This window comes from Monodelphis domestica, chromosome 3, assembly GCF_027887165.1.
Source record: "Monodelphis domestica isolate mMonDom1 chromosome 3, mMonDom1.pri, whole genome shotgun sequence".
In the NCBI taxonomy this organism is placed as follows: Eukaryota; Metazoa; Chordata; class Mammalia; order Didelphimorphia; family Didelphidae; genus Monodelphis; species Monodelphis domestica.
The window spans coordinates 456,118,619-456,142,495 of record NC_077229.1 but is presented as its reverse complement, the minus strand read 5'-3'; the positions used below and the strand labels follow the sequence as shown (position 1 = coordinate 456,142,495).

The 23,877-nt window shown below is 33.2% G+C and overlaps 1 protein-coding gene across 6 annotated transcripts in view; it reads left to right on the top strand.

Annotated features, from left to right (window-relative positions):
- The window catches only part of SSBP2 (single stranded DNA binding protein 2), a 386,496-nt gene that overhangs the window by 326,441 nt on the left and 36,178 nt on the right, over window positions 1-23,877 (top strand). For 3 of the 6 annotated variants that reach the window (XM_007487371.3, XM_007487368.3, XM_007487369.3), the window contains 6 exons: window positions 4,092-4,183; window positions 10,520-10,568; window positions 15,621-15,656; window positions 17,626-17,680; window positions 21,029-21,099; window positions 23,722-23,800. In XM_007487371.3, the coding sequence (XP_007487433.1) occupies window positions 4,092-4,183; window positions 10,520-10,568; window positions 15,621-15,656; window positions 17,626-17,680; window positions 21,029-21,099; window positions 23,722-23,800 (382 nt within the window). The remainder of the gene's footprint in view (window positions 1-4,091; window positions 4,184-10,519; window positions 10,569-15,620; window positions 15,657-17,625; window positions 17,681-21,028; window positions 21,100-23,721; window positions 23,801-23,877) is intronic. The other 3 variants (XM_001369660.5, XM_007487372.3, XM_007487370.3) reach the window with 1 other exon arrangement.

Here is a 23,877-nt window from a genome sequence, read left to right as displayed (position 1 = left end):
TTAAGATTTTCTGCTTTGCTACTTTTTAAGTTGATATCATTTTGTTCTTTGTACTTAAACAGTACCCTCCCCAAAAACTCAGGCAAAATAAATGTTTACTGATTGATCATATGAGAAATAGATTATTTCCATTAAAGTTCCATAAAGAATCATAAAAATAGTTACCCCTTTCTTTCAAAACTTTCGTGTTTTTCTAAAATTAGTCAAAATTGGTTTTTGTCCAAGAAACCCAAATTTAAATGAAACCAATTGTTCTGGACAAATGTTGACTATACAGTCATATGGGCTTCAGTTTGTATTTTTAACTAAACTTTTCAGGGTGCTTACATGAAACAAAATTCTGTATTATTCCAATTCAAGTTCCAAACTCAATTATCTGAACTAGGCCAGTTTTTCATGGTAATTAGACCCAGTCAATTAATAGAAGAATATTTATCAGGTGGTTACAACGTTTCAGGCATTATACTTTGTACTAGGAATACAAAATAAAAAATGTAACAGTCCCTGGCATCCAAGAAATTTACATTGTATTAGAGTACATGAATATATATAACAGGTCTAAAGACACATATGTATATACACATATAAATACTCTACATGTATGTATGTATGCGTGTTTATGCATATGTCACACATACACACAAATATATGCAGAATAAATACAATATAATTAGAAGGATGAGCCACTAGCAACCAGGAAAATCTTGAAAGGCTTATCATTTAATCAGTTAGTGAAGTTATCTAGTAAGAGAAGAAAAGAACTGAAGTGCAAACACAGATAGGTAGCATGATTTGGATGACAAACTAGCAAAAAAGACCAGAAGAATGAGTGCTCACACATTTAGGAAAAGATCCAAGAAGGAGCAGTGTAATAAAAACTGAACAAGGGATATATATTAAATAGGAGAAAGTGGTCAGCTGAGTGTTAGGCTGCTAAGATACAGAGGAGGGTGAGGATTGAGAAAAGGCTATCAAATATAACAATATCTAATTGGTAACTTTCAAGAGAATTATTCTCAACTCAGTTTAATGAGTTTTAGAGAGGAAGTCCAGGCAACAAATATAAGACAGCTTTTTTTTTTTTTCCCCAGGCTGAGAAAGGGAGGAGTGATAGATAACTAGCTTAAGGGCTTGATTGGATCAGGTTTAGATTCGGAGTTTTTGTTTGTTTTGTCTTGCTTTGTTTTAGAATTGGAGAGATTTGGACTAGGGAAGGAGTTTAGAGATAGAGAGAAAAAGAAGGAATGATTAATAGGAGCAGCTTGCTAAAGAGATAGTAGAATCACATTGAAGAGTTTAGTCCCTGCTTCATCAGAGAAGGGGAGAATTGGGAATGATATCAAATGGCTTTAAGAGAAAGGGAGAGGTGAGAGATAAATAGTTCAAAGTGAATGATCTCTATTTTCTTTGCCTAAGTATGAAGGGAAACCTCCCAAAAGTGGGAAAGGAAGAGATGATGTGGAAGAGGTATGGAACAGTTTCTACAGAAATGGGACAAAATCAGTTAGGGAAGAGTAAAATAAATTACTTTGGTTCTGTTGAGATTAAGTGATATGAATTTGAAGCCAATCAGTTAGCTTATGTACCTTAAAAATTTCTGTGTTTTTTGTCTGTTATATCGGTACCATAATCCAACTTCTTTGAGTTGTAGTTTCAACATGTATTTGTTTCTACACCTTTTTGCTATATTTTTCCTTTATGTGTCATTAAATGGGTGAGAAGTTTAGTTAATAATAGCAATTTGCTCCCTAATCAGTGTATATTGGATATGTAATTATTTTAGCAGTATTATTCAATGGTTAAATGTGCTTTCATTCTTCTATAAGAGAATCAAATAGATTTCCTCTGAAGAAATTAGCAGCCAAAGTTTTCCCCCAGAAATTTTTCTTAATGTCTAGTATGTCCATTTATTAATTTTTCAAATTTTCAACTGACCCTTTAGCTTTTATCATTCCAAATGTGATTGTTCTACTAAGAAGGGTTGTTTTTTATTAAATGATTTTTCTATTGGAGGAATTATGCTGACATTGTTGAGAAAGACAGACCAATACCTATTTGAAATAAGCCCTTAGATGTTATTTGAAAATGTAGTAATAATGAGTATTATGGGCAGTATGGCTATGCTATAAATTCCACAGTTGTGTATTTATCTGGTTTGTGTTGTAAATAATTTAGTAAAGTTTAGAAAACACCTATTTCAGATCAATTTTGTTTGTGAACAATGGTTAACAAAATCATAAGAGACAGGAATTCATCCTTTGAGATTATTCTTACTTGTGGCTAAGCAAACCCTGAGTCTTCATTCTCATATATGTTAGTATGAATTTACATGAGAAATAAGACAATTGTTCAAATGAAGGCTACACAGAAAGGAATAAAATTGTTTATATTAGTCATATATATTTAAATGAAAAAGAAACTATTCTTTTGCCAATAACATATTAAGGAGAAAAAGAACTATTCCTGGTTCAGATAAAATAATTTGAGTGAGGGAATTCTGATGAGAATTTATGTTTTAATTTCTTAAGAATTTAATATATACTTTAAACTTTGTCAGTGGCATCATAACTTAAAACTTGCTGGAGAGAACTAAGTAGACATTTTTCTGTAAAATGCCCTGTTGACTGTGATCTTCGAAATATAATGGAAAATTGAATATTTACTTAGCCTGCTGTGTTCGAAGTTTGAGATGCATTTGGTAGTAGAGAATTTACAAGCATTTTAAATTCTTAAAATAGAAGAAAAATACATCCCTTAATCAGATGCATAGGTTCCTTTAGAAGTCCCAATAAGATCTCCAGATAATGTTAATTATGAAGTTTAGAGAATATAGTATGTATGTTCTGATTATCGTTGACAAACAGTGTTCAGTGCAATTCATATCAAAACAAAGCATCTACTGTGTGCAAAAAGCTGTTTTAGGCTCTGGGGCTAAAGGCATACAAAGATTGAAAATTTGTTGGATGGATACATGAATAAGTTAACATTCCATTTTACTTTGTGTCCAAATTACCAAAACATTTATCTTCTCGGGTTCTGTACTTCAGATATTGGTCTACATCTTCTTTTACTTTGTATATCCCTAATTAGGATACTCTTTCAATTAAAAAATTATCTTTCTCTTTGCAATTCACATTTCTCTTTTTATCTTTGACTCACTGTTGGTGCATTGAGACATCTGTGGTAATCTGGTTTTACTGTGTGTTCCCATAATCAGTGATACCAATAACCTAACAAGGAAATTATACTCTACTGCTTACTCCTATCAGAGCTACTAATAATCCTTTCCTTAAGAAGGAATAGAAAAGGTACCAGTTAGAAACAGATCAGGTTGAGAGGTAGAAAGAAAAGTATTCTGTGTTGCTACCACTGGCAGATGAGTTCCCTGGCAAAGGGCTTGATTTCTGACTCATTACAAAGAGCATTATAACAAGTAATGAGTGAACTTCCTATTGTAACTGCAAGTTTTAAAGTAGCTGTGACCACTTGTGTTGAGGTATCATAAAAGAAACTTACACTAGCAGACATTGAACTAAATGAGCTTTAATATTCCTTCCAACTCTAAAAACTTCTCATTATAAATTGGCTTTAATCATTATGCCTTAGCAATTGCATGTGCATATTATTTATAAATATATAAATTAGTGTTTTTATGAGTGTGCATGATTTGGTTTTGTTTTTTAGGTCACTGTGGAGTTTATAATTTAATATTAGAATTTTGATTATGTTTATTGAACGTTTCAAATCAACTTTCTCACATTGAATTCACTAGCATTTATCTTGGACTATGAAATCTATAATTTATAAGCAATTCCCTCACTTAAAAAGTACAGTGTTATGCACACAGTAGGTGATTAATAAATGCATGTTGAATGTTATGATTAAAAACATTTCTCAGATCATTTAATATGCTTCAATGAAGCCTACATTTTCATACATTTTTCATAAGCTAAAAATTAAAAAGTACAAGAATGGATTCCTCAATGAATTGCACAGGCCTTATCCAGTCAGCAATTGTGTAGGGAAGTCATTAACCTGCTCTCCTTTCTTTCCCCCCTCCTCTTTGGTTTTGTTTTTTTGTTTTGTGGTAGTCTGACCCTTGGTTATCATTGCAGAACTATGGAGGTGCAATGAGGCCCCCTCTGAATGCTTTGGGTGGCCCTGGAATGCCTGGAATGAACATGTAAGCAAATCTGTTACACTATTCTCTTTACTAAAATGATATTCGTTTTTAAAAGCAAATAATGATCTGTGGCTCAAACTGAGAGGAAATGGATATATTATTTAGCTGAATATTGTAAAATATTGTTGTTTTGTTAATTTTTTCCAAAAGATGCTCTGAATGTTTTTTTCTTTTTTTCCCTCCTCCACCTATGTAAATAATGAGTATGCCATTTTTAGGGCCCTTGACTTCAGACTTTTTGCTTGATGTTTTTGTTAAATGTTAATGTTTTATTGCATGCCAATTAATTGGTATGCATGAGATGCCAAGAGAATGAGAGGTTGTCTCCAGCATGTTGACTGGATCTCCTGTAGCAGATATAAGAAAGTATATGGGCAAGAGTAATAAAGAATAGACAGCTGTGAGTGGGTACAATCTTTGTTACTTGAAGAGAGAACCCACTATGACAAGTTCACAGATTCATTACAGTACCGATTGTGAAAATAGGAACAGCCCCCCACACACAAAGATGGAAAGAGCATCATAACTCAAACCTGTAGTGGTAAAGAGCATTATATTTTTAAAACCTAATTTCTATATTTAGTCAGTTAGCTGTTGGAAAAGACAAGATTATCTGATAAAAAGTAAGCTTTGGTAAAAAGCCTTCCTCATCCCTTTCTACCCCTAAACGAATTCTGATAGATGTTTGATTCAGCCTGTCATGGTGCAAATGATAGAGTTTTACTGAAAAGGCTCATTTGGAGAACTGAATAGTTATTCCCATTTACCATTGTACTGGAATTTGAGAAAATTCACATTTCATAATGAGCCAATTTATCCTACACGTTCTGGTTACCCTGGTTTGGGCATTATAAAAATCACTGGTAATCTGGAGAATCCATCAGCAAATTGCACAAATGTGGCCCGAACATGGATGATTGAAAACAATAGAGATGCTTTATATAATACCAAACATTGAACATTGTGAAAAGGTGATCTCTTTTTGGATATAACTATAACTAGTTCACCTATTAATTACATTTTAATGGCATTGAAAACATGCCAATAATTGGCAGTGCTGTTGATCAGTAATTTGGTCACAAGTTGGGTCAAAGTTTGCCAAGGGCATGGACCATACGTGCTTTCATTGTTGTAAGATGCTTCCAGTTTGTGAAATTCCCACTGCCAAAGCAGATCAGCAATTTGGTATTTCAGAGAGTTGCCAGGGGCCTTTATGGGTTCAATGACCTGCCATCAGATTAGGTGGCCAGTATATTCACTGCCTCTGGCAATAGTTTCCCAAATACACACTTCCTTTCCAGAATTGCTAATTGAATAACAACAGAATTAAAGGTAAGTAATCTATTTTAAAAAATGTAAAAAATTCAAGGTAGTAACTGAATTGCACCATTTATAATATAGAATATACAGTCTTTTTTTGGGGGGGGGACTAAGTTTGTATATTAACTTCAGAAATAATTTCTAGGTTATTAAATTATGCCTAATTTCTTCTATTCATCTTTAGATTATAATTATTTAATTTTTTAGTCAAACTAGAGTATGAAAAGATTTTATACCATATGGTCACTTCTAGCCTTAAAATGCTCCTTGGATCTCTGGAACAGTAATGATTATCTTTGTTCTCCTGAGCTTGCATGAATGCATAATTAATAACCCATATCCAAGTCATATTATCTCCTATGCAGTCTAAAAATATGTGCGAAAAATTTATTGTAAAGCATCTTTAATCATTAGACATACACTTTGGTTATAGCCGATCATAAAAGATAATTTACAGCTATGTATAGATATCCTGGCTATGGATCCAAATATATTACAGTTTCTTCATTATATTAATCTTAGCAATTTGTCTGATATTTAGATCTAAGAGAATCTCCAACTTTCATTTTCTCCACATTCTGGTGATTATATATTATGTTGCCTTCAATATTGTGTCCTAATTCATTTTAATTTCCTTAGAAGTATATTTCTATAGAAGAAAATACAGGAATTTGTGCAGACATGATTTTTTAAAATTTCTACATAAAAGGAAACAATCCTAATATGTTTATCTGAAAGTACAATGATTGAATAAATTTTAATAGCCTTTTAGAAAGTCCTTTACAATTATGGCTCTGTTATCTTCTTAGTATAAAATGAATTTTTGTTAAGATAAGAATTATTTTCTGTTTCTGTGAGAATCTCCTATTTAAAACAGGAAGGAAGAAAAGATTGCAGAGGGCTAAGTTCTCATCTCTCTCGACAGTTATTTTGATATTAATGATACACTATAACTCATTGAGGACCAGCCACATTTTGAAAAATCAGACTTCTTTCAATGTCCATTTTTGTACCTATTTTGAAATTGCATAGCTTATATTTCAGGCCTATACCGTATTTATGTAGGAACTTCCTCCCTATGACATACCTTATATCATGGGTTATAATATTATTTCTTTGTAATAATGATTGATAAAAAAAGATGGGGACATCTATAATTGCAGAATTTTAGAATCGAATCTACTTATTAGTATTATTATCACCTAATCTATTTGTAGATTATTATCACCATTCAGCACCATTACCCTCCTTCCTGCTCACTTTCTCCCACTACAACCAAGAATGTGGTGAAGGTTAAAGTGGATTCCAAATGTTCTGAAAACTTGAAAGAAAATTCACTATATAAATATGAATTATTATTAATATTTATCCTCTTAAAATATTAAAATGCAATTTAATGGAAAACCCATTGAGGACTATGAGAATACATGAGTGTTTATAGAACACTTGAAAGTCACAAAATAATGTATCATGTTTATGCTACTTTAATAATTCTTGCTTAAGTTTCACTTAAAATATACAAAATTTTGATAAGGAAAGCTCTCTAATTTATTTTATTACTTTTAACATGATTTTTTTAAATGATAGATTCAACAGTGTGTTTTCCAATCAAGGCTTTGTTCAAGATTTTCATGTGAATCAGAGCCTATTTATTTATGGGTCACCCTGCTATCTCTGGTTAACAGGACTATCAGTCAACATCGGGCCAACCACCTATTTAAGTTGCTTTTATGCCTCTATCCATTACTTTGATGCTGACTGACAGGTCACCCAGCCAATGACAGAGGATGTTTTGAATGAAAAGAAGCTCCAGTCATCTTCAAATGAAAAGAAAGTTCCAGGCATTAGTCTAAGCATGTAAAGTACCCATTTCTATTTAAGAAACACCAAAGTAATAGCTTATGCTAGCAAATCCTCACTCTAATCCTTAGTATCTTCTTTGACAGATGTGGTAAGTATAAAATAGGAGTCAGGCAGAATTTCCAGCTGGAGCCTTGGGTTTCCAAAATGAAATAGTTTTCTTCCTGAATGTACAAGTGTGTTTTTGACCCTATACTCATGAACTTACTGTATTATTTGGCGATTTTTTTCTACTCTATTTTGTTTATCTACTTGAAACAAAGTAGAAGAACAAATAGTTTGAATAGGAAAGCTTTCCTTACTACCTACATGATTCATTGATTCAGGATTATCACATAATTCAACTTATACCAGAGGGTCTATGATGCCAGTAAGTATTGAAATCCTGTCTCTGAAAACAATCTCCTTAGAAATTTAACATTAGGACAAAGGCTTTTAGAGGACAGGTTATCAGGTCAAGGATTTTTTTGGCTGACAGTAGTTCAGTAACCATATCATTTCATGCATATCTGCTAACCATATCCTTGTTAAAATAGCTAAAATTTGTCGCTCTTTTTTGGTGTTAAGAGCTTATCTTTGTGGCTTAATTCATGAATGTAATGTATCTATAAATATACTTTTTTTCCTTTTGGTCTGGACCTGTGATTTCTTGGGGGTATTTAATTCCTGGTGTAGAACTTCTTCAGATATAAATCAGCAGCTCATCTATAAACATAAGACTAGAGTTGATTTGTATTTACTCAGTCAAGTCACAATATCCTACTTAAAGTAAATAAGATGCCTAATCTTATTAAAAAGTGCTAAAAATAGTTGGAACAGGAATGAAGAGAAAGTCAAATAGGCTGAGGAAACTTAGATTTGCCCTATGGAACATCTAGAAATTACTAAGAGAAGTGAGAAAGTTTGAGAGACTGGAGCAAGCATGGATTTCCAATACAAGCTCTGAGTAGGAACCTTCTCCCTCTGTAGACAACTACAATCTGGTTTTGGCCAGGTTCCCTCTCTTCCTTTGTTGGAGGAGGATCTTGGGATCTTTGAAGGGCTTGGGGATTTAGTCCCAGCAGTCTCCCCACAATTGATGGTAGTTTTTTTTTGTTTTGTTTTTTTTGGAAGTTAAAGGTAGTCTAGACCTTGATTCGTGACTCTTACCAGGAGTCCAGGAAAGAATCATACCTAAAAGGGACATTGTGAGCACCTCATGAAAGCAAGCAAAGGTCTTCCTGCAATCAAAGCTTTGGGATTCCCTTTTTCTTTAAGCTTAAACACATTTTCTCCTAGACCCTGCATATACTTGTGGAAGAATGTATCACAGACATTAGGAGAGTATATTTGTATCAACTATTTTTATGGTTCTACTGTAGGAAGTAGTCCTTTCTGAAAGCTTCTTACAACTGGCTAATTAAATGGATTTTCAAAAAAAAGAAGCTGATCACTAGATGAATTATGTCAAGGACATTAAAGAATTATGCCCCCGCCCCCAGTTCCTCAAAGGCTCCCCTAAAGCCTGGGAGAAGGAAGTATGGCCTTGATCCACAACTCAAGACTTCTCTGTAGAAGTTATATGTTACATAAGTTATAGACTTGTGCAGGATCATGCTGTCAACATATTTTAAAGGCAGAACTTAGACCCAGGCATTCTTTACTTCAGAGCTCTATTTTTTACTCTGTTCTCTATACCACTATGCAATGTATGTGTTATTACATACATGTTATATATAATTATAGTATAATAGGATAAGGAGAGATAACTATGTAACTGTAGTTGTTCTTGTTACATTATTATTACAAATCAAAGTCACAAAGGCTATCACTTTGTGAATAGTTACAACCAAAGGTCTTTGTCACAATTTATTACTAATGGCTAACTTAATTTTTTTAGGAACCAAGGTGCTGGAGATTTGAATGATCATGACTAAATACAACTTCATTAGTTAAAATAACCATAACCACAAAAAATAAGTGAAAAGAAAACAAAATGAGCATGGGGAATACTCATAAGAATAATAATACTCTTATAGAAAAGGAAAAAGAACAAGAATCATTTCACCAAAAAAGACCTCTACATTGAATAAACAGTATAAAGCAAAAATAAAAGAGGAGAAAATGCTGTAAGGAAAAGGGAAAATGAATAGACAGTAACTTGACTTCCAGAGAGGAAACTGAATCTCCTACAAAAATCTTCTGGACAGTTAGTAAGCTCTCTGGCATCCAAAAACATAGAATGAAATTCAGCAAAGGAAAAATTCAAATCAACCAGATAAATATGAGATTCAACAGTTGGAATATTTATTGGAAAGTCTAGATTGAATGATAAAATCTCTAAAAAATTAGAAAGAAATAGAACAAATGGTTAACTAACCCCTTTTAAAGGAGCTTACAAATGTCTACATTCTGAACATGTGAAGGTAAAGAGGGCAGAACTGAATGAGCAACCTAAGAATTAATTGGCCTGCAGGAGGTATAATTTTAAAAAACATTCTGAATATCTTATTTTAGGAAATCATATTAATACAATTTCCCAGAAACACTGAAAACAAGAGAAAAAAAACAAAGTTTAATGAAATCTACAGGACTTTGATATAGTCCTCAAGTTGAATTAGCCCAGAAATTTGGTAATCAGACTCCAGAGCTTAAGCAATAAAATAAAAGATTTTTATAAGCAGTCAGGAAAAATCAAAATAGTATATCAAAAAGTATAAATTTGAATCACATAGCACTTTTCATTTAGGATGAGAAATAAGAGCCTATAATGTGATGTTATAAAAAAGCACAAATCTCTGGTTAAATACAGTGATTGATATTGTTATTATTACCCTTTTAAAGTTTAAGCCCACAGACTTACTTACTTTCTTTATACAAATGATAAATACAAGCCCTCTGTTAGTCATGTCTCTGTATTACCTGGCTTACGTGTTTGCATTTTGGTTTTTGTATGTTTTTTTTAAATATTTATTCAAAATGCTAAATGATGAAACATATTTGTAATAAAGTAATTTATTTTTGTTAAAAAACATAGAAGAATATTTCTGTTTTGTAAAAGGACTACTATAAAGTTATGGTAGAGTTATTTATATTTTGTTATTTAATATCATTACATATCAGTTAGAAGCCAAAATTCATTTGAGTTAAACCATTGTTTATTATCTTATTTTATAGGGGTCCAGGTGGTGGTAGACCTTGGCCAAACCCAACAAATGCCAATTCAGTGAGTATATTTGTGAGACTGGATATTGTTGTAGCTTTTGAAATTAATTCTTTGTTATATTAATGGAGCTGATATTTAGAATAGCGTGCCCAGTAGCTTAGCAAAACATTCTATTTATAAAAAGTCTTGAATCATTTACATTGAGTAAAATGTAAATTGGAATAGGACCAATGTTATATGTGAGCTTACATACATATACATACACAGTGGAAAAAAGTGAATCAGTTCCCAAGAAAAGGCACATACCTAAATTATGAAGCTTTTCTCCTTAGAGAAGTAATGTGCGTATTCCTTGAAAATAAATACTTTTTACAAATTAATATTAATACTACTATTTTATCTATTATATTAACGTAGCCCGTTAGCCTATGTGCTTAAGAAAAATGTGTCTATAACTATGTTACTAAATTTTTCAGATCAAATTTACTGTAAAAATTTGGAGACGAACTGTTTTTTTCTTTTAAATTAGTATCCTAAGATATTTGCTTTACGATAATGTTACTCTTCCACAATCTGCTTAGTGACCTACAAGAGTAGGAATTTGGTCAGTCTGCTTTTTTTCATTATTATGTCTAATATGATTGGTAGTAGATTCATTCAAGATGAAAATTAGACTGTGTTTAGTCCTGAGTATGTGGACATTTTTCTTTTCCCTGAAATTTAGAATCATACTTTAGATGGTACCAAAGCAAATATGGAAGTAATTTATGTTGCTGTTAATTTTAATATGAAAAAATAAACCATCAGCTAACTCAATTTTAGAAGGAATCACAACTTATATCACTTGGTACCCTCATATACAAATTCCTTACTCCTCAGAATTCAATTAAAGGAAAATGACCCTGTCCCTTTTTATGGAAACATTTCAGACAATAAATTTGGGATATATAAAAGGTTATTGTTCTGTCATACCTGATCATGAAATCGACTTCACTCATATATAAATGTTAGTCAGGGATGTGCTAGAATGTATTTAATAATCAGTTCTTGGGGTTGGGGGAAAATTCACAGGGATAAACTTTTAAGTTTGTTTTGCATTATTCTACATTTTCTTCATCACTTCCTTAAGTGAATACAATCAATATAACAATGTCCTGATTTTGTAGCAATTGTAATTTTTTGAGATGTAAGTGCTCACTCTGAAATTTTAACAATCATCTCAGAAAGCAATATGAAAACATTTTAATCTTAAAAAAAAAAACAGAAAACCAAACCAAACCTTTTTTCTTATTGAAATTATTTTGTATTTGTGTCGGTGTTGTGCCCTATTTCCTCCACAACCCCAGTAAAATGTAAAGCCCTTGAGGGTAGGGATGGTTTAATTTTCATTTTGTAATTCCAATGGTTTTCAAATAGTAAGAGATTAATAGATGTTTTTGATCTGAACTGAATCACTCAATTCAACTCACTTATAAATGGCATCTCTTCTTGTTACCATATATAACCTTTCAAGTTCCTTTTACCTTTTTTATATCTATATACTGTCTGTGGCATATTAATAACAATTGTAACTAATATTTTTGTTAACTTCAATGTTTACAAAACACTTTATATATGTTTCATTTAATCCTCACGGCAACTCTGGGAAGTGATACAGGTATTATATTATAATACCCCATTTTACCGATGAAGAAGCAGACTCAGACAGGATAAGGGTTTTGCCCATAATCTTATAGCTGGTAAATGGCAGAGAAGGAATACTGTAGTTTTTTCTGGTACCAAGTTGAGTAATATTTTCCCTTCAGCAGGAGCTAGCCCGAGTAGAATTTAGTGGATTCTACAGGATTAAATATTGGATTATACACTATGCTTCAAATTCTATGAGCCAAGGACTATTTCTTATTCATGCTTCGAGCCCTCCACACTAACTGCCCCCCCCCCCAGCACCTTACACATAAATAAATATGGATATAAACATTCGTTGAATAAATGCAAGTCCCTGCCACTAGTGTCTGCAGTAATACATTGGACAAGTTATACTCTTGAAGTTTTGGGGTTTTTTTTAATTGGATTGAATTAAGCTCTAAATAAGTTGAAAAGCCTGTAGGAAAAGCTTCCTTGTAAGCTAGTTTACAAATCCATAATTCCTCTTACAAAGAGCTAACTACTCTGTGTGAGGTACCAAACCTAGCTGCGCTTCTGACCACTACACAATTAAATAGCAAACATAGAAGCCTAGGTGAAAGGGAAGAAAATGATCAAATCAATTCCTATCTTGATATATCTGAATCCTATGTTTTTAATGAAAACATAGCAGGCACGTTAAACATCATATCCTTAGCATATAGAGAACATGTAAATAAGTACAAAAAAAACTGAAAATAAATAAATAAGCTTTCCACTGTCCTCGGAGGGAAAAAGTATCAGGAATACTAAAACTCAGAATGAACTGAGATAGGTGTTAGGAATACTCCCCCCCCCCCCCAAATGAAGTAAGGACCTTTTAAAAACTGGCTGGTTTTAGTTATTTAAATGTTGTCACTTCATTTATAATGTTAGTTCTTTGGACTCTTTTTGTCTTTGTATCTTAGCACTTGGTTCAGTGTCTGATGTCTAGTAAGTAGTTAATAAATAATTATTTACCAATAAAAAAATAAAGACTGGCTGATTTTGAAAATAATTGGTTAAGGAGTTGTTTATAGTGATCAACATATTATAGAGCTTGAATGGGATCATAATATTAAAAAACAAAAGAGAAGTCAGATCTTGGCCCCTATTTTGATTCTGTCCAACCAGGCATAGTATACCTCTTTTGGAATAAGGATATCCTGCCTTGGACACATACAATCTGTGTGACTCTGGCCAAATCACTTAAGCTCTCTCTTCCCCAGGCAACTTTCTAAGACTATAGAAGGATGTAGATTTGCATTGATAGAGGGAGTTTCCTTATTGGAAGTGTCTTATATGAGTGAAATTATATGGCTGGTTTTTTTTTTTTTAAATCACTCAGAACGGTTCAGCTTTAGTAACTTGACAATAAAATCCAATAAGTCTTATCTAAGCAGTGATCCGCATCCCCTAGAACTGAACTATCAGCACACATGTAACTTGGAGACTGTGGATATGGAACGAATTGGGTTCTTGAAGAGAAGAAATGTGATCTTTAACAAGTTTAAATGTGCTTTTAATGACCTCAACCTTAGCCCTGAAAGAAAAGCCAATCTTTTATTTGACATTCTTCTTGAGTAGAGATTGTGTCTCTACCACTCACAGAAAACTAGTCTCCTAAGAATTCAAGATGCTCATCCCCCTGAAGGACATCTAGTCTACTTAAGTCAGTTGTAACCTGTTAGCACAGAAGAAATGAAAAGTAGAACCAGTATCTAGAGCTTCAGCAGAAAGATGGATGATTGGAAAAGATGTACTGGTTAGATAACAAGAGGCAGGAATGGGTACCTGAGGGACCCATAAAACATCTTGTGAGCTAGAGGACACTAGCCATCCAAGGGATGGGATGCACTTTTTGTAGAAGCTTTCTGAGAAAGAGGACAAGAGTCCATGGGATGATGAGAAAGAATGAATAAGAAAACAGCAAACTGATTGAAGTTTTCTTATTTAAGCCTAGAGCTTGACAGCAGACTGATTTTGATAAATAAGTCCTCATTTCTTAATGAGTTCTTATTTCTTAATATTTAGTAACATTTAGTTGTATGCTAATAAGCATTAATAGTATTTTGAAGTAGTCTTCTACAAAAGGACCTGGTCATGTGTCTTTTATGGAGAAGTCAAGATAATTTCATGACTAGTAGCCAATTTCTGGCAATTGAGTCATACTTCTTCATTAGAAGATTTAAGATCCTAGATACAGAGGAAGAAGAGGCCTTAGCAGCCATCTATTCTAACCCCCTCATTTTACAGGTGAGGAAAAACAGAAAGAGGTTAAATAACTTAAGAGGTGTCAGCTAGTGGTTCAGTGGATAGAGTTCTGGGCCTACAGGACAGGAAGACCTAAATTCAAAACTAACCAAAAACATATTCTAGCCATGTAGTCTTGAATAAATCATTTAATCTCTGTATGCCTCAGTTTCCTCAATTGTAAACTAGAGATAATAATAGCATCTTCCTCCCAGGATTGTTGTGAGGATTAAATGAGATGATATGGATAAAGCACTAACAAAGTGCTTAATATGTAGTCAGCACTATAATAAATGCTTTTTGTTATGATGATGATGATCAATATTATTATTGACACATCATTGCCCAAGAATCACACAGGGCGTAAATATCAGAGGCAAGAAATGAACCCATAACCTCTGGCTTGAAAAGTAGTGTCTCTCCCCTATTTGGTATTCCACAGTTAGATAGTAAAGGGTAAAGGTTGCTTTTGTTGTTGTTGTTCAGTCATGTCTGACTCTCTGTGACCCCATTTGGGGTTTTCTTTAAAAAGACACTAGAGTGGTTTGCCATTTCCTTCTTCAGCTCATTATACAGATGAGGAAACTGAGGCAAACAGGGGTAAGTGACTTGCTCAGAATCACATAGCTAGTAAGTGTCTGAGGCTGGTTTTGAACTCATGATACCTGATACCTGACCCAGTGTTGTATCCCTTGCACCATTTACCTGCTCCATAGGTTGATATCAATATTTTAAGTACTGACTCAAAATAGGTGTGTTCAGTAGCGTGCAATCTTCGCAATCTTCCCTTGAAAAATACAAGTTAAGGCTTTTCACGTACACAACTGAGAAGATGACTGTCATTTCCAAAATTCTGGTTACTGGTAAGTTTTCTGATCTTTATGTATATGAATATTGTTCTCCCATATAGAAAAAAGTTATCATTAGTACTTAGTCAATACATTGGAACTTTAGACTGAATTACTTCCTATCTTCCTTGACTAAGATCTGGCTTTTGTTCTTTAAAACCACAAATGATCATGCAATTGGTCTTTTATTCTTTTACTTCTAGAATTGTGTTTCTTTCTCTCTCTTCATTTTTATCCTTCTTCAATTTCTTTTAAACTAAGTAAAAGTCAGAACACCAATTCACTTTGTTTCAGCCTTGATTCTTTGACATGAATCAAAATAAATTGTTTTGTCCTTTTCACATTCTAGATACCATATTCCTCAGCATCTCCTGGGAATTATGTAGTAAGTACATTTGGGTTTGTTTGCTCATTAGAACTGATGTTACAGTTTACTTAGGCAAAGAAATAGTTGTCCAGATGTTAAGAAGAGCCCTGGTGTATTGGTTGAGAAGTGAACATCTGATTTATGTTTAGTTGTTTTGTCTGCCATCTACAATACATATGTTGACGTTCATTAGTAGGACAGTTATCAATCTGGTCAAAATTGCCCTGAATACTCCGTTACACTTCAGCATATGCTCTGTATCCAGTATATTACATAGACCTTGCCCAATGAAGAAGAGGCTTTCCCAGTTACAATCGTGTTTCATTGGAACCTACTTTTAAATTCGAAGTATATATTCAGCCTCCCCCCAAAATATAGAGTGCATCATCGAACAGACAAGTAAAATTAGGCATCACATTTTAGAAACTCAAATGCCTTTTCTTTTCTTTATGTAGGAAATACTTTTAAATGCATCTAATACTTGGAATAAACAACATCAGCTTAGAAGTTTTTCCTTGATTTTTTTTAACTCGTTGACAGTTTTACCATCATCTTGTTGCCTTTCATGCTATAAGATCATGATTGGTATTGCAGTGCACCTTCCATATAATTGGATTATAATGCATTGGAAAGTCATCTAGCTACATATATACAGTCTACACTGATCTTTTCTCATCTCACGAAAGGAGATGAAATAAAGATAAAGCAATATTAAGCCAAGAAACAAAGGATAAATCCATAAAACAGGAAACCTTTGTAAAGGGGGCTTTTAGAAGTTTGTGGCTTTGGCCGTTGTTGAGATGCAGCATTTTGTTCATTATCAGTCGGCACAGGAATGTTTACTTGCTACTCCAAGCCTTTTATAACCTGTGATATGTCCAAAGGCTATGAGTTCACATTATTCACTTAAAAGGAGAAGGAAATTATCTAGGTATTTTTACTTCAAGTTGCCTTTTTTGAATGTTAACATTAAAAAAAAAAAGCATTTTAGGGCCTTCAAACAATGACAATGTTTATTATCCCTGATTAAGCAAATTCTAATTTGTAAAGGATTATCTAAAGTGTGATAATGGAAAGTAAGAAAGTTTGGAAATTGCATTCTTTTTAATCACAGTAATTTTGATTTGTATAGTAAGTAGTTTGTAGAAATTTGAAGGAAAGATTAAGTGCCCTCTAGCGATTAAATAGGGTATTGACAATTAATACACTTGTTAGACTGTCTACCAAAGCAAAGAAGAAAGTCAGAATTAAGCTTTTTTTGGGGGGGCTAATTGGATCTTTGTAGATCAGCCACAATGGATAATTCAATAACCTCAATCTGCTTGAATAATCCATTTTAGTTGCATACAGTAAAATCAGTTATCATGGAACCTACCAAATCCTCGCTTTATTTACACATTGTCTTAGAATTGTAACTGATTTCTAATTACTGAAGTAGGAACATCTACAAAGAGTGACTTGTGTTGATGTTGATGGTGCTTCCTGTAAGGAAGAAAATAAGAAAATATTAGAAGTTTTAAAAAAGTAAAACTGCCAAAAGGAGCATCCTTTATTTCCATTAACTCTCTTTTGATGGTTTCATTTTTGCAAAACCAGTGAATAACTGGGGGTTTGGAGGAATATAAATAAGTAAATGACAAACACATAAGTAATTTTTGTCACATAGATTTAAAAGGCCCTATTAAATGGTTTCTGTTTTTACTTTATAGCATTTTATGGTTACATCATGAATGATAGAAAACTGCACTTGTAATGCTTATCTGGAGTATTTAGAATGCTATTGATTCTCATACATATTCAAATTAAATCATGGTTTGCATAATGGTAAAATGAGTTAGTAATATTTCACAGAAAATAAATGGACAAAAGATTTTCCTGTTTTCAGCTGTGTACTTTGCAAAGACAAACAACATTTATTCTGCATTGTTATTAATACTATTAATGAGATACTTTTCTTTTTACTGAATATTTTCTATAATTGTTTTAGGGTCCTCCAGGAGGTGGAGGGCCACCAGGAACTCCCATCATGCCTAGTCCAGCAGGTATTGGAATATAAATGGCCACATGGGCATTTAATGAGTAGAATAAAATCGTAAAACTTAAGTAACTTGCTACTAAATAATAATAATTGCCTCCCATCTTTTATAGAAGGATAGGATAAGGAGCAGTCAACTATGTCCTATAGTTACTGGTTTTATTTTAAATAAGTAGCTTTTTGTGCTTTGAGCAATTAACTTAAGCCATATTGGGCCTTGGTTTTTCTGATTTTTAAATGAGGGGCTTGTACTAGTTAATCTCAGAGGTGACTTTCAGCTCCTAAAAAGAATTGCAATTCTAATATTTTAGCTTTAAATATTTGTGTAAATATAATCTATTATAGTTTATTTCTAATTTTCCATTTAAATCCTTTAATAAATCATTATAAAATTGATAAACTATCAGCATGGAAAAACAGTCTATATAGAATTTATTTTTTTAAATTATCTGACAAAGATTTGTTGAATAAAAATAAAAGATTTAATTCAAATCTTTCAATTCATAAAATTGCCATCAAAAAGGAAAAATGCTTTAAGATTCCCTGCTACTTAGGGACCCATATAGAAACAAATGGTACCTTCCTCTGAAATCTTTCAGGCCCAGGGATGCATGTAGGCCACTAATGTAATGTGGGTACATATTAACTTATAAAACTACAAATTAACATCATCTATATTGTATTTTTTTTTTGGTTAAACATTTCTCAAACACATTTTAATTTGGTTCAAGAAGGAGTTTTGCAGGCCACTTTCAGTCAGAATGTGTTGACTTTTCTGATGTAGTCCATTCACCATAGGAATCATCAAGAACCAGAAGGATTAGTGTAAACCATTAAAGCCATTGTATATCAGAAGGGTGTTTTTTTTTTCTTTTCAACTAGGATATTTAATATTTTTCCTATTTTCTCATTTTTACAAATCAAGTAAATGGCCCTCTTTTAAATTGCTATTGCTTCTAAGGTTTTTATAGAGAATTTTGAAACATTACATTTATAAATTTTTAGTTTATAGAAATATAGCATATGGAACACTTTGAAACAAGGTTGAAATAGAGTAATGTAAATGTTGCTATTCATTGTCCATTTTTTTAAACTCATTGTTAATAATCAATAGTGATTTTTCACCTTGCTTCATGAACTCCTTGGAGTTATCCCAAAGACATAACCTTTCATGGATCTCTACTCAGAACATCCCTAAGGAAACTATCACAAAGTTTAGTGGAGACAGAAAGACATGAATTAATCTTGTTGTCCATATCTTTGTTATTGGTCTGGTATGATTTTTCAATAAAGAGGTCCATATTGCATGAAAGTATGTTTTTGTAAACAACAGGAAAAAAAAAACCTTTTGCTATATCGTGGACTAAAACACGTGTAAATATTTATGCAGTCTTCCATTAGCTTGCCGCTCTGGGACACCTTATAAATTAGGGACACGATCTGATACATGAGGACCTTTCAGGGTGATAAAATTCTCCCTGCTGACAGGTTGGCAACTTTGTTTCTTCAAGAGTTGTCTGCTTTCGGACCCAGAGATTTATCTGAGATCATTCAGCCAATGTGGGTCAGAGGCGGGATGGAAACTTCCAGGGCTTCCAGGTTTCATGTTTGCTGGCGATCTGTCTGTCATTTGTAGTATGCATAACCTCTATTAACTATCGTAACTATTAACTATCGTAGAGTCACCCAGCACACAGCATGTGCTAATCAGTAACATCCAGTTAATTAGGGTCTAGGAGGGTCCTGGCAGTCTGTACTCCCCAGATTCACATTTCCAAATTCTCCTCTCTCATCCTTGGTCAGAGGAAAGTTACTCACTTCAAATCAAATGAGTGCCATGCCATTTCCAGGGCGCATGCACGGAGTTTCTAGTTGATATCGACCTTATTCTTCTCCTTCTGGTATCAGATTGGTTGTACCCCCTCCCACCAAAAAAAGAAATTCTCTCCTTTTTCCTTTCACCTCATTGAAACTTGGAAAATGCATTCATTTGTTCCCCTCTGCCTCGACTCTCTACAGTTCATTTGTCTGCATCCCCCCCAAAGACCAAGGCTACGAAGCTTTCGAGGCATCTTTTTGATGTTTTTCTTAAGCAAGCCCATGTTTTTTTATTCAGAGAATTTTATTGAATGGATAAAGATTTTCCATAACCAATCAAAGGTTAACTTGAGGGGTGCATTTTAGATATTTGGGGGGCATGGTGCACTGATCCCAAAGCGAAGTTCAGATGCTCAGACGGAGTCCGCCCACAGAAGCTGAAGGAAGGGACTTTATGTAACTTCAGATTCTTATTTATCGCTAGTAAGAAGGAAACAGAAATGTCCTCCTTCCGTTCCAAAGCCATGATCACAAGCAGAGAAGTGGGGCCATCGGTTCCAAGTGAAGAACCGTGTAGACAGCTAGCTGTTGACATAGCTATTGCCAGAGTGCTAAGTAATTTCTGTCTTCAACACTGAACTAATTCATAAAAAATGGAAATCCCGGGTTTTTAAATAGATGGAATGAATCTGTGGGTGTAATACATCTGCTAATATACGGCAATACTACCTAGTTAATGATTGTTCTTAGAAGTCAAAATTCCAAGATTTCTGCACCTTATTAATAGAAATAGACATTTGAGCTTACAGAAATCTAGAGAAGGAATTTTCATTAAATATAAATGTTTTTAATGATGCTCCTAAAATATGAGGTATAGTTGCTATACTTTATATGCACAGACTCTACACGTTTAAAAAAATCATGGTCTACGTGCCATGGGAAGGAAAATCTATCTCACAGCTTGGTTGAATTTACACTTGAGTCAGGTGATTTGATTATATGCAAATTATAGAGGGCTCCTTCTTGTCTTTCACTTGGAACTAAGCCAGAGGATTCCTTTAGCTCTTGCTAATGATTAGTTGAATAAATTGAAAGAAAAAAGGGATATTCTCAGAGCCTGAGGGGAAATGAGAGATTCAGTCTAACTACTCTGGCTTTAGGAGATTTCGGCTCTATCTGCATATAGTCAATGAAGTGGAGAATTAAGGCAAGTATCTAGTTAATTCAATGAAAACAAATTTTAGACACTCTTCAAATTGTGGTTTGTTTCTTAACCAGCATCTTGCAAACTATTGTCTCACTTCTCCAAGTCACTGCCTATTTGCAGTCTTTTAATCATAATGGAATTGAATTCTAAAATCAACTGAGAAGGGATGACAGGCACCTATTTGTTAAAACGCCTTACTAATGCCCATTTTAGGTGATGTGGCTAAAAACATGTCTAAATATTTACAGTCTTTTATTAGTTTGTCACTACATGACACCTCATAGGTCTTGATAATAAGGAAGGATATTAACTAACTAATATTTTTTTCAGATTCTACTAATTCTGGAGACAACATGTATACTCTAATGAATGCAGTACCTCCTGGACCCAACAGACCTAATGTAAATATGAATCTGTTATTAATTTTTTGAGTGTACACCAAGTCCTTCAGATTTGCAGTTCTTACGGATTTGAAGCTTTTGGGCAGTATAGACAAAGTTATCAGAGGAAACTGAAATTGTCTTCAAATTCTCTAATTAAATTGAACAAACAGAATTGTGAAATTACAGGAATTCTGTCCTATTGGCATATAGCATAGACAGAATAAATTTTATATCAATAGCATTTGAATATCATTTTGAATAAGATAGCTATTAATGGTCTCTGATTCATTAATTGTGGTAAAATTAAGAATTATGAGTAAATTGAAATAATTTACGTAATCCATTTTAAAATTCCAATTTTTTCCCCATGTAGTGGTAACTTGTCTTTTCCCTTTCCCCAGAGATCCTGACATGTTATGAACTAGGTTAGCAAAATATGCTATGAGATTAGGAAAGTTAAACCCTCTTTGTTAAAATGATCCACTACCAGAACATCAAGTCCTTTTGTAAAATCAGAACCTTGTCCAGTAGTAAGACCAAGTTTGACAATATTTAGACTCCAAACTTAATCCTGATTTTGAAATGTATAGTTTATTCCAAAGGAAAGTATATCATTAGAATGAGTCCTTTAAAAGGGCAAGCTTGCCCTGAATTGTCTCTCCCAGCAGCTATAATATATATTTATATTATCATATTATGTTATAATATATAATATAAGGATTGAGAACAACATGGTTTGTGCTAGCATAAAAAAAAGAGTCTCAGCTCTGGCACATTTTTGTGATCTTGGGCAAATCACTTTGTCATTATTAGCCTGTTTCCTCATCTGTAAAAGGGGGGAAATAATACTTATACTACATATCTTAGAGGGTTATTGTGAGGAGCAAATGAGATCATCTGATCTCATTGAACAAATAGAATTGTAATTGTAAGCTTAACAGATGCCAAATTAAAACAGATTTTTTTCCCCTTGATTCTTAGAGCAAGAAAGTGAGAACTGTGAAAGAAATGAGATCATGGATGCAATGATTTATAAACTTGAAATAAAGCATTATTGAAATTTCAGCTATGACCCTATGATTATTACTATAAATAATCAGAACTGAGATTAATAAAATATTGCCATGCAGTGGTTGTATATACCTGGGAATTAAAATAAACGGTCAATTTTGGTGTTGGCATAGTGCTAGGAAAGAACTCTTGTTCATACAAGCCAACCAACTTTTTCAGACCCACATTCTAGTCACTTATTATGATGACCCAAAAATTCTCTTCCATTTAGCCTAAAAATAAAATTCTGTCAAGTTTTTAGAAAGTAAGAATTTGGGAATATCCAAGCATTTGTTATTCTAGAGTATTGCTACCATATAAATGTACAATGCCCATAGGAAGAAATGATCCAAACACTAAAATTTTCACAAAGACTCAAAAAGTTGTTTTTTTAATTCCATCTCAGATTTATATGATAAATTTCTAATCTGATTACAGTAAGTCAGTGATAGAAGAAGCTTTCTCTAGCCTTCCTTGATCTCTCAGCTGATAGTGTTTTCTCCTCTAATACACATACCTTGTGTGTATATATACTTATATATATACATATTTGATAAGTGTTGATTTTTATATTATGATAATAAACTACATTTGTATAGCAATTAAGGGTGCCAGTTATCTTACTTAAATTTTGTTTATAAGAATCCTTACCTTCTACCTTAGAATCAATACCAAGTATTGGCTCTAAGGCAGAAGAGTGGTAAAGGCTAGGTAATGGAGGTTAAGTGACTTGCCCAGGGTCACACAGCTAGGAAGTGTCTGAGGCCAGATTTGAAGCCAGGACTTCCCATCTCTGGGCCTCTCAATCCACTGAGCTAGCCAGCTGCCCTCTTATTTCACTTTTAATGAGATAATGACAAGGAATTATTTTATGGTCTCAGTTCCAGTAATTAACAGTAATAATCAATCCCTGGATCATAGCCCATACTTACAGAGTATTTTATTTAAAGTTTATAAAGTGTTAACATCCATGACTTCATTTGATTCTCACAATAACCCTATAAGAAGGTGAGTAAAAGTATTATTATTAAAAGTGAGGTTTCATTTAAATGACTTTGGAGATCAGTACTATTATTCTCAATTTACAGATGAGGAAAGTGAGTCACAGAGAAATTAAGTGGCTTGCCCAGGATGAAGTCCAGTACTCTATGCACAGTGCTGCCCTGCTGACACATATATACAAATTCTTTTGTATGCATGTGATCTAATGAATGTTAACTCTTCTTTTATGTTTTCATATCCCCAGTACCAAGCCTCGTACCTAGCATATAGTTGGTACTCATTAAACAAATGCGTATTAATTGAATTGACTGATTAACCGCACTGTAAAGCACAATAGCCATTTCAAAGTTATATGACAAAGCCTTTTCCTGAAGTGACTGTCAGTCTAACTAAAGAATGACAGAGCTGAAATTCAAGGCAGAAAAACATTGGAAGAAAGCATTGAAAGTTAGGATTTTTAAGTGAAAATCATGTATATATTCCCCCTCAAAGTTGCTTATTAATATATACTTGATTAGTGAGGACTGAGTTATAACCAGACTTTATAAACTTTTAAATTTATGATCATTCATTTTCATTTTTTAAAAGTTTCCAATGGGCCCAGGGTCAGATGGTCCAATGGGTGGATTAGGAGGAATGGAGTCACATCACATGAATGGATCTTTAGGTAAGGAAATTAAATATATTTAATGTCATGGTAGATCTTAATGAGAGATATAGCATATTCACATGAGATACAAAAAT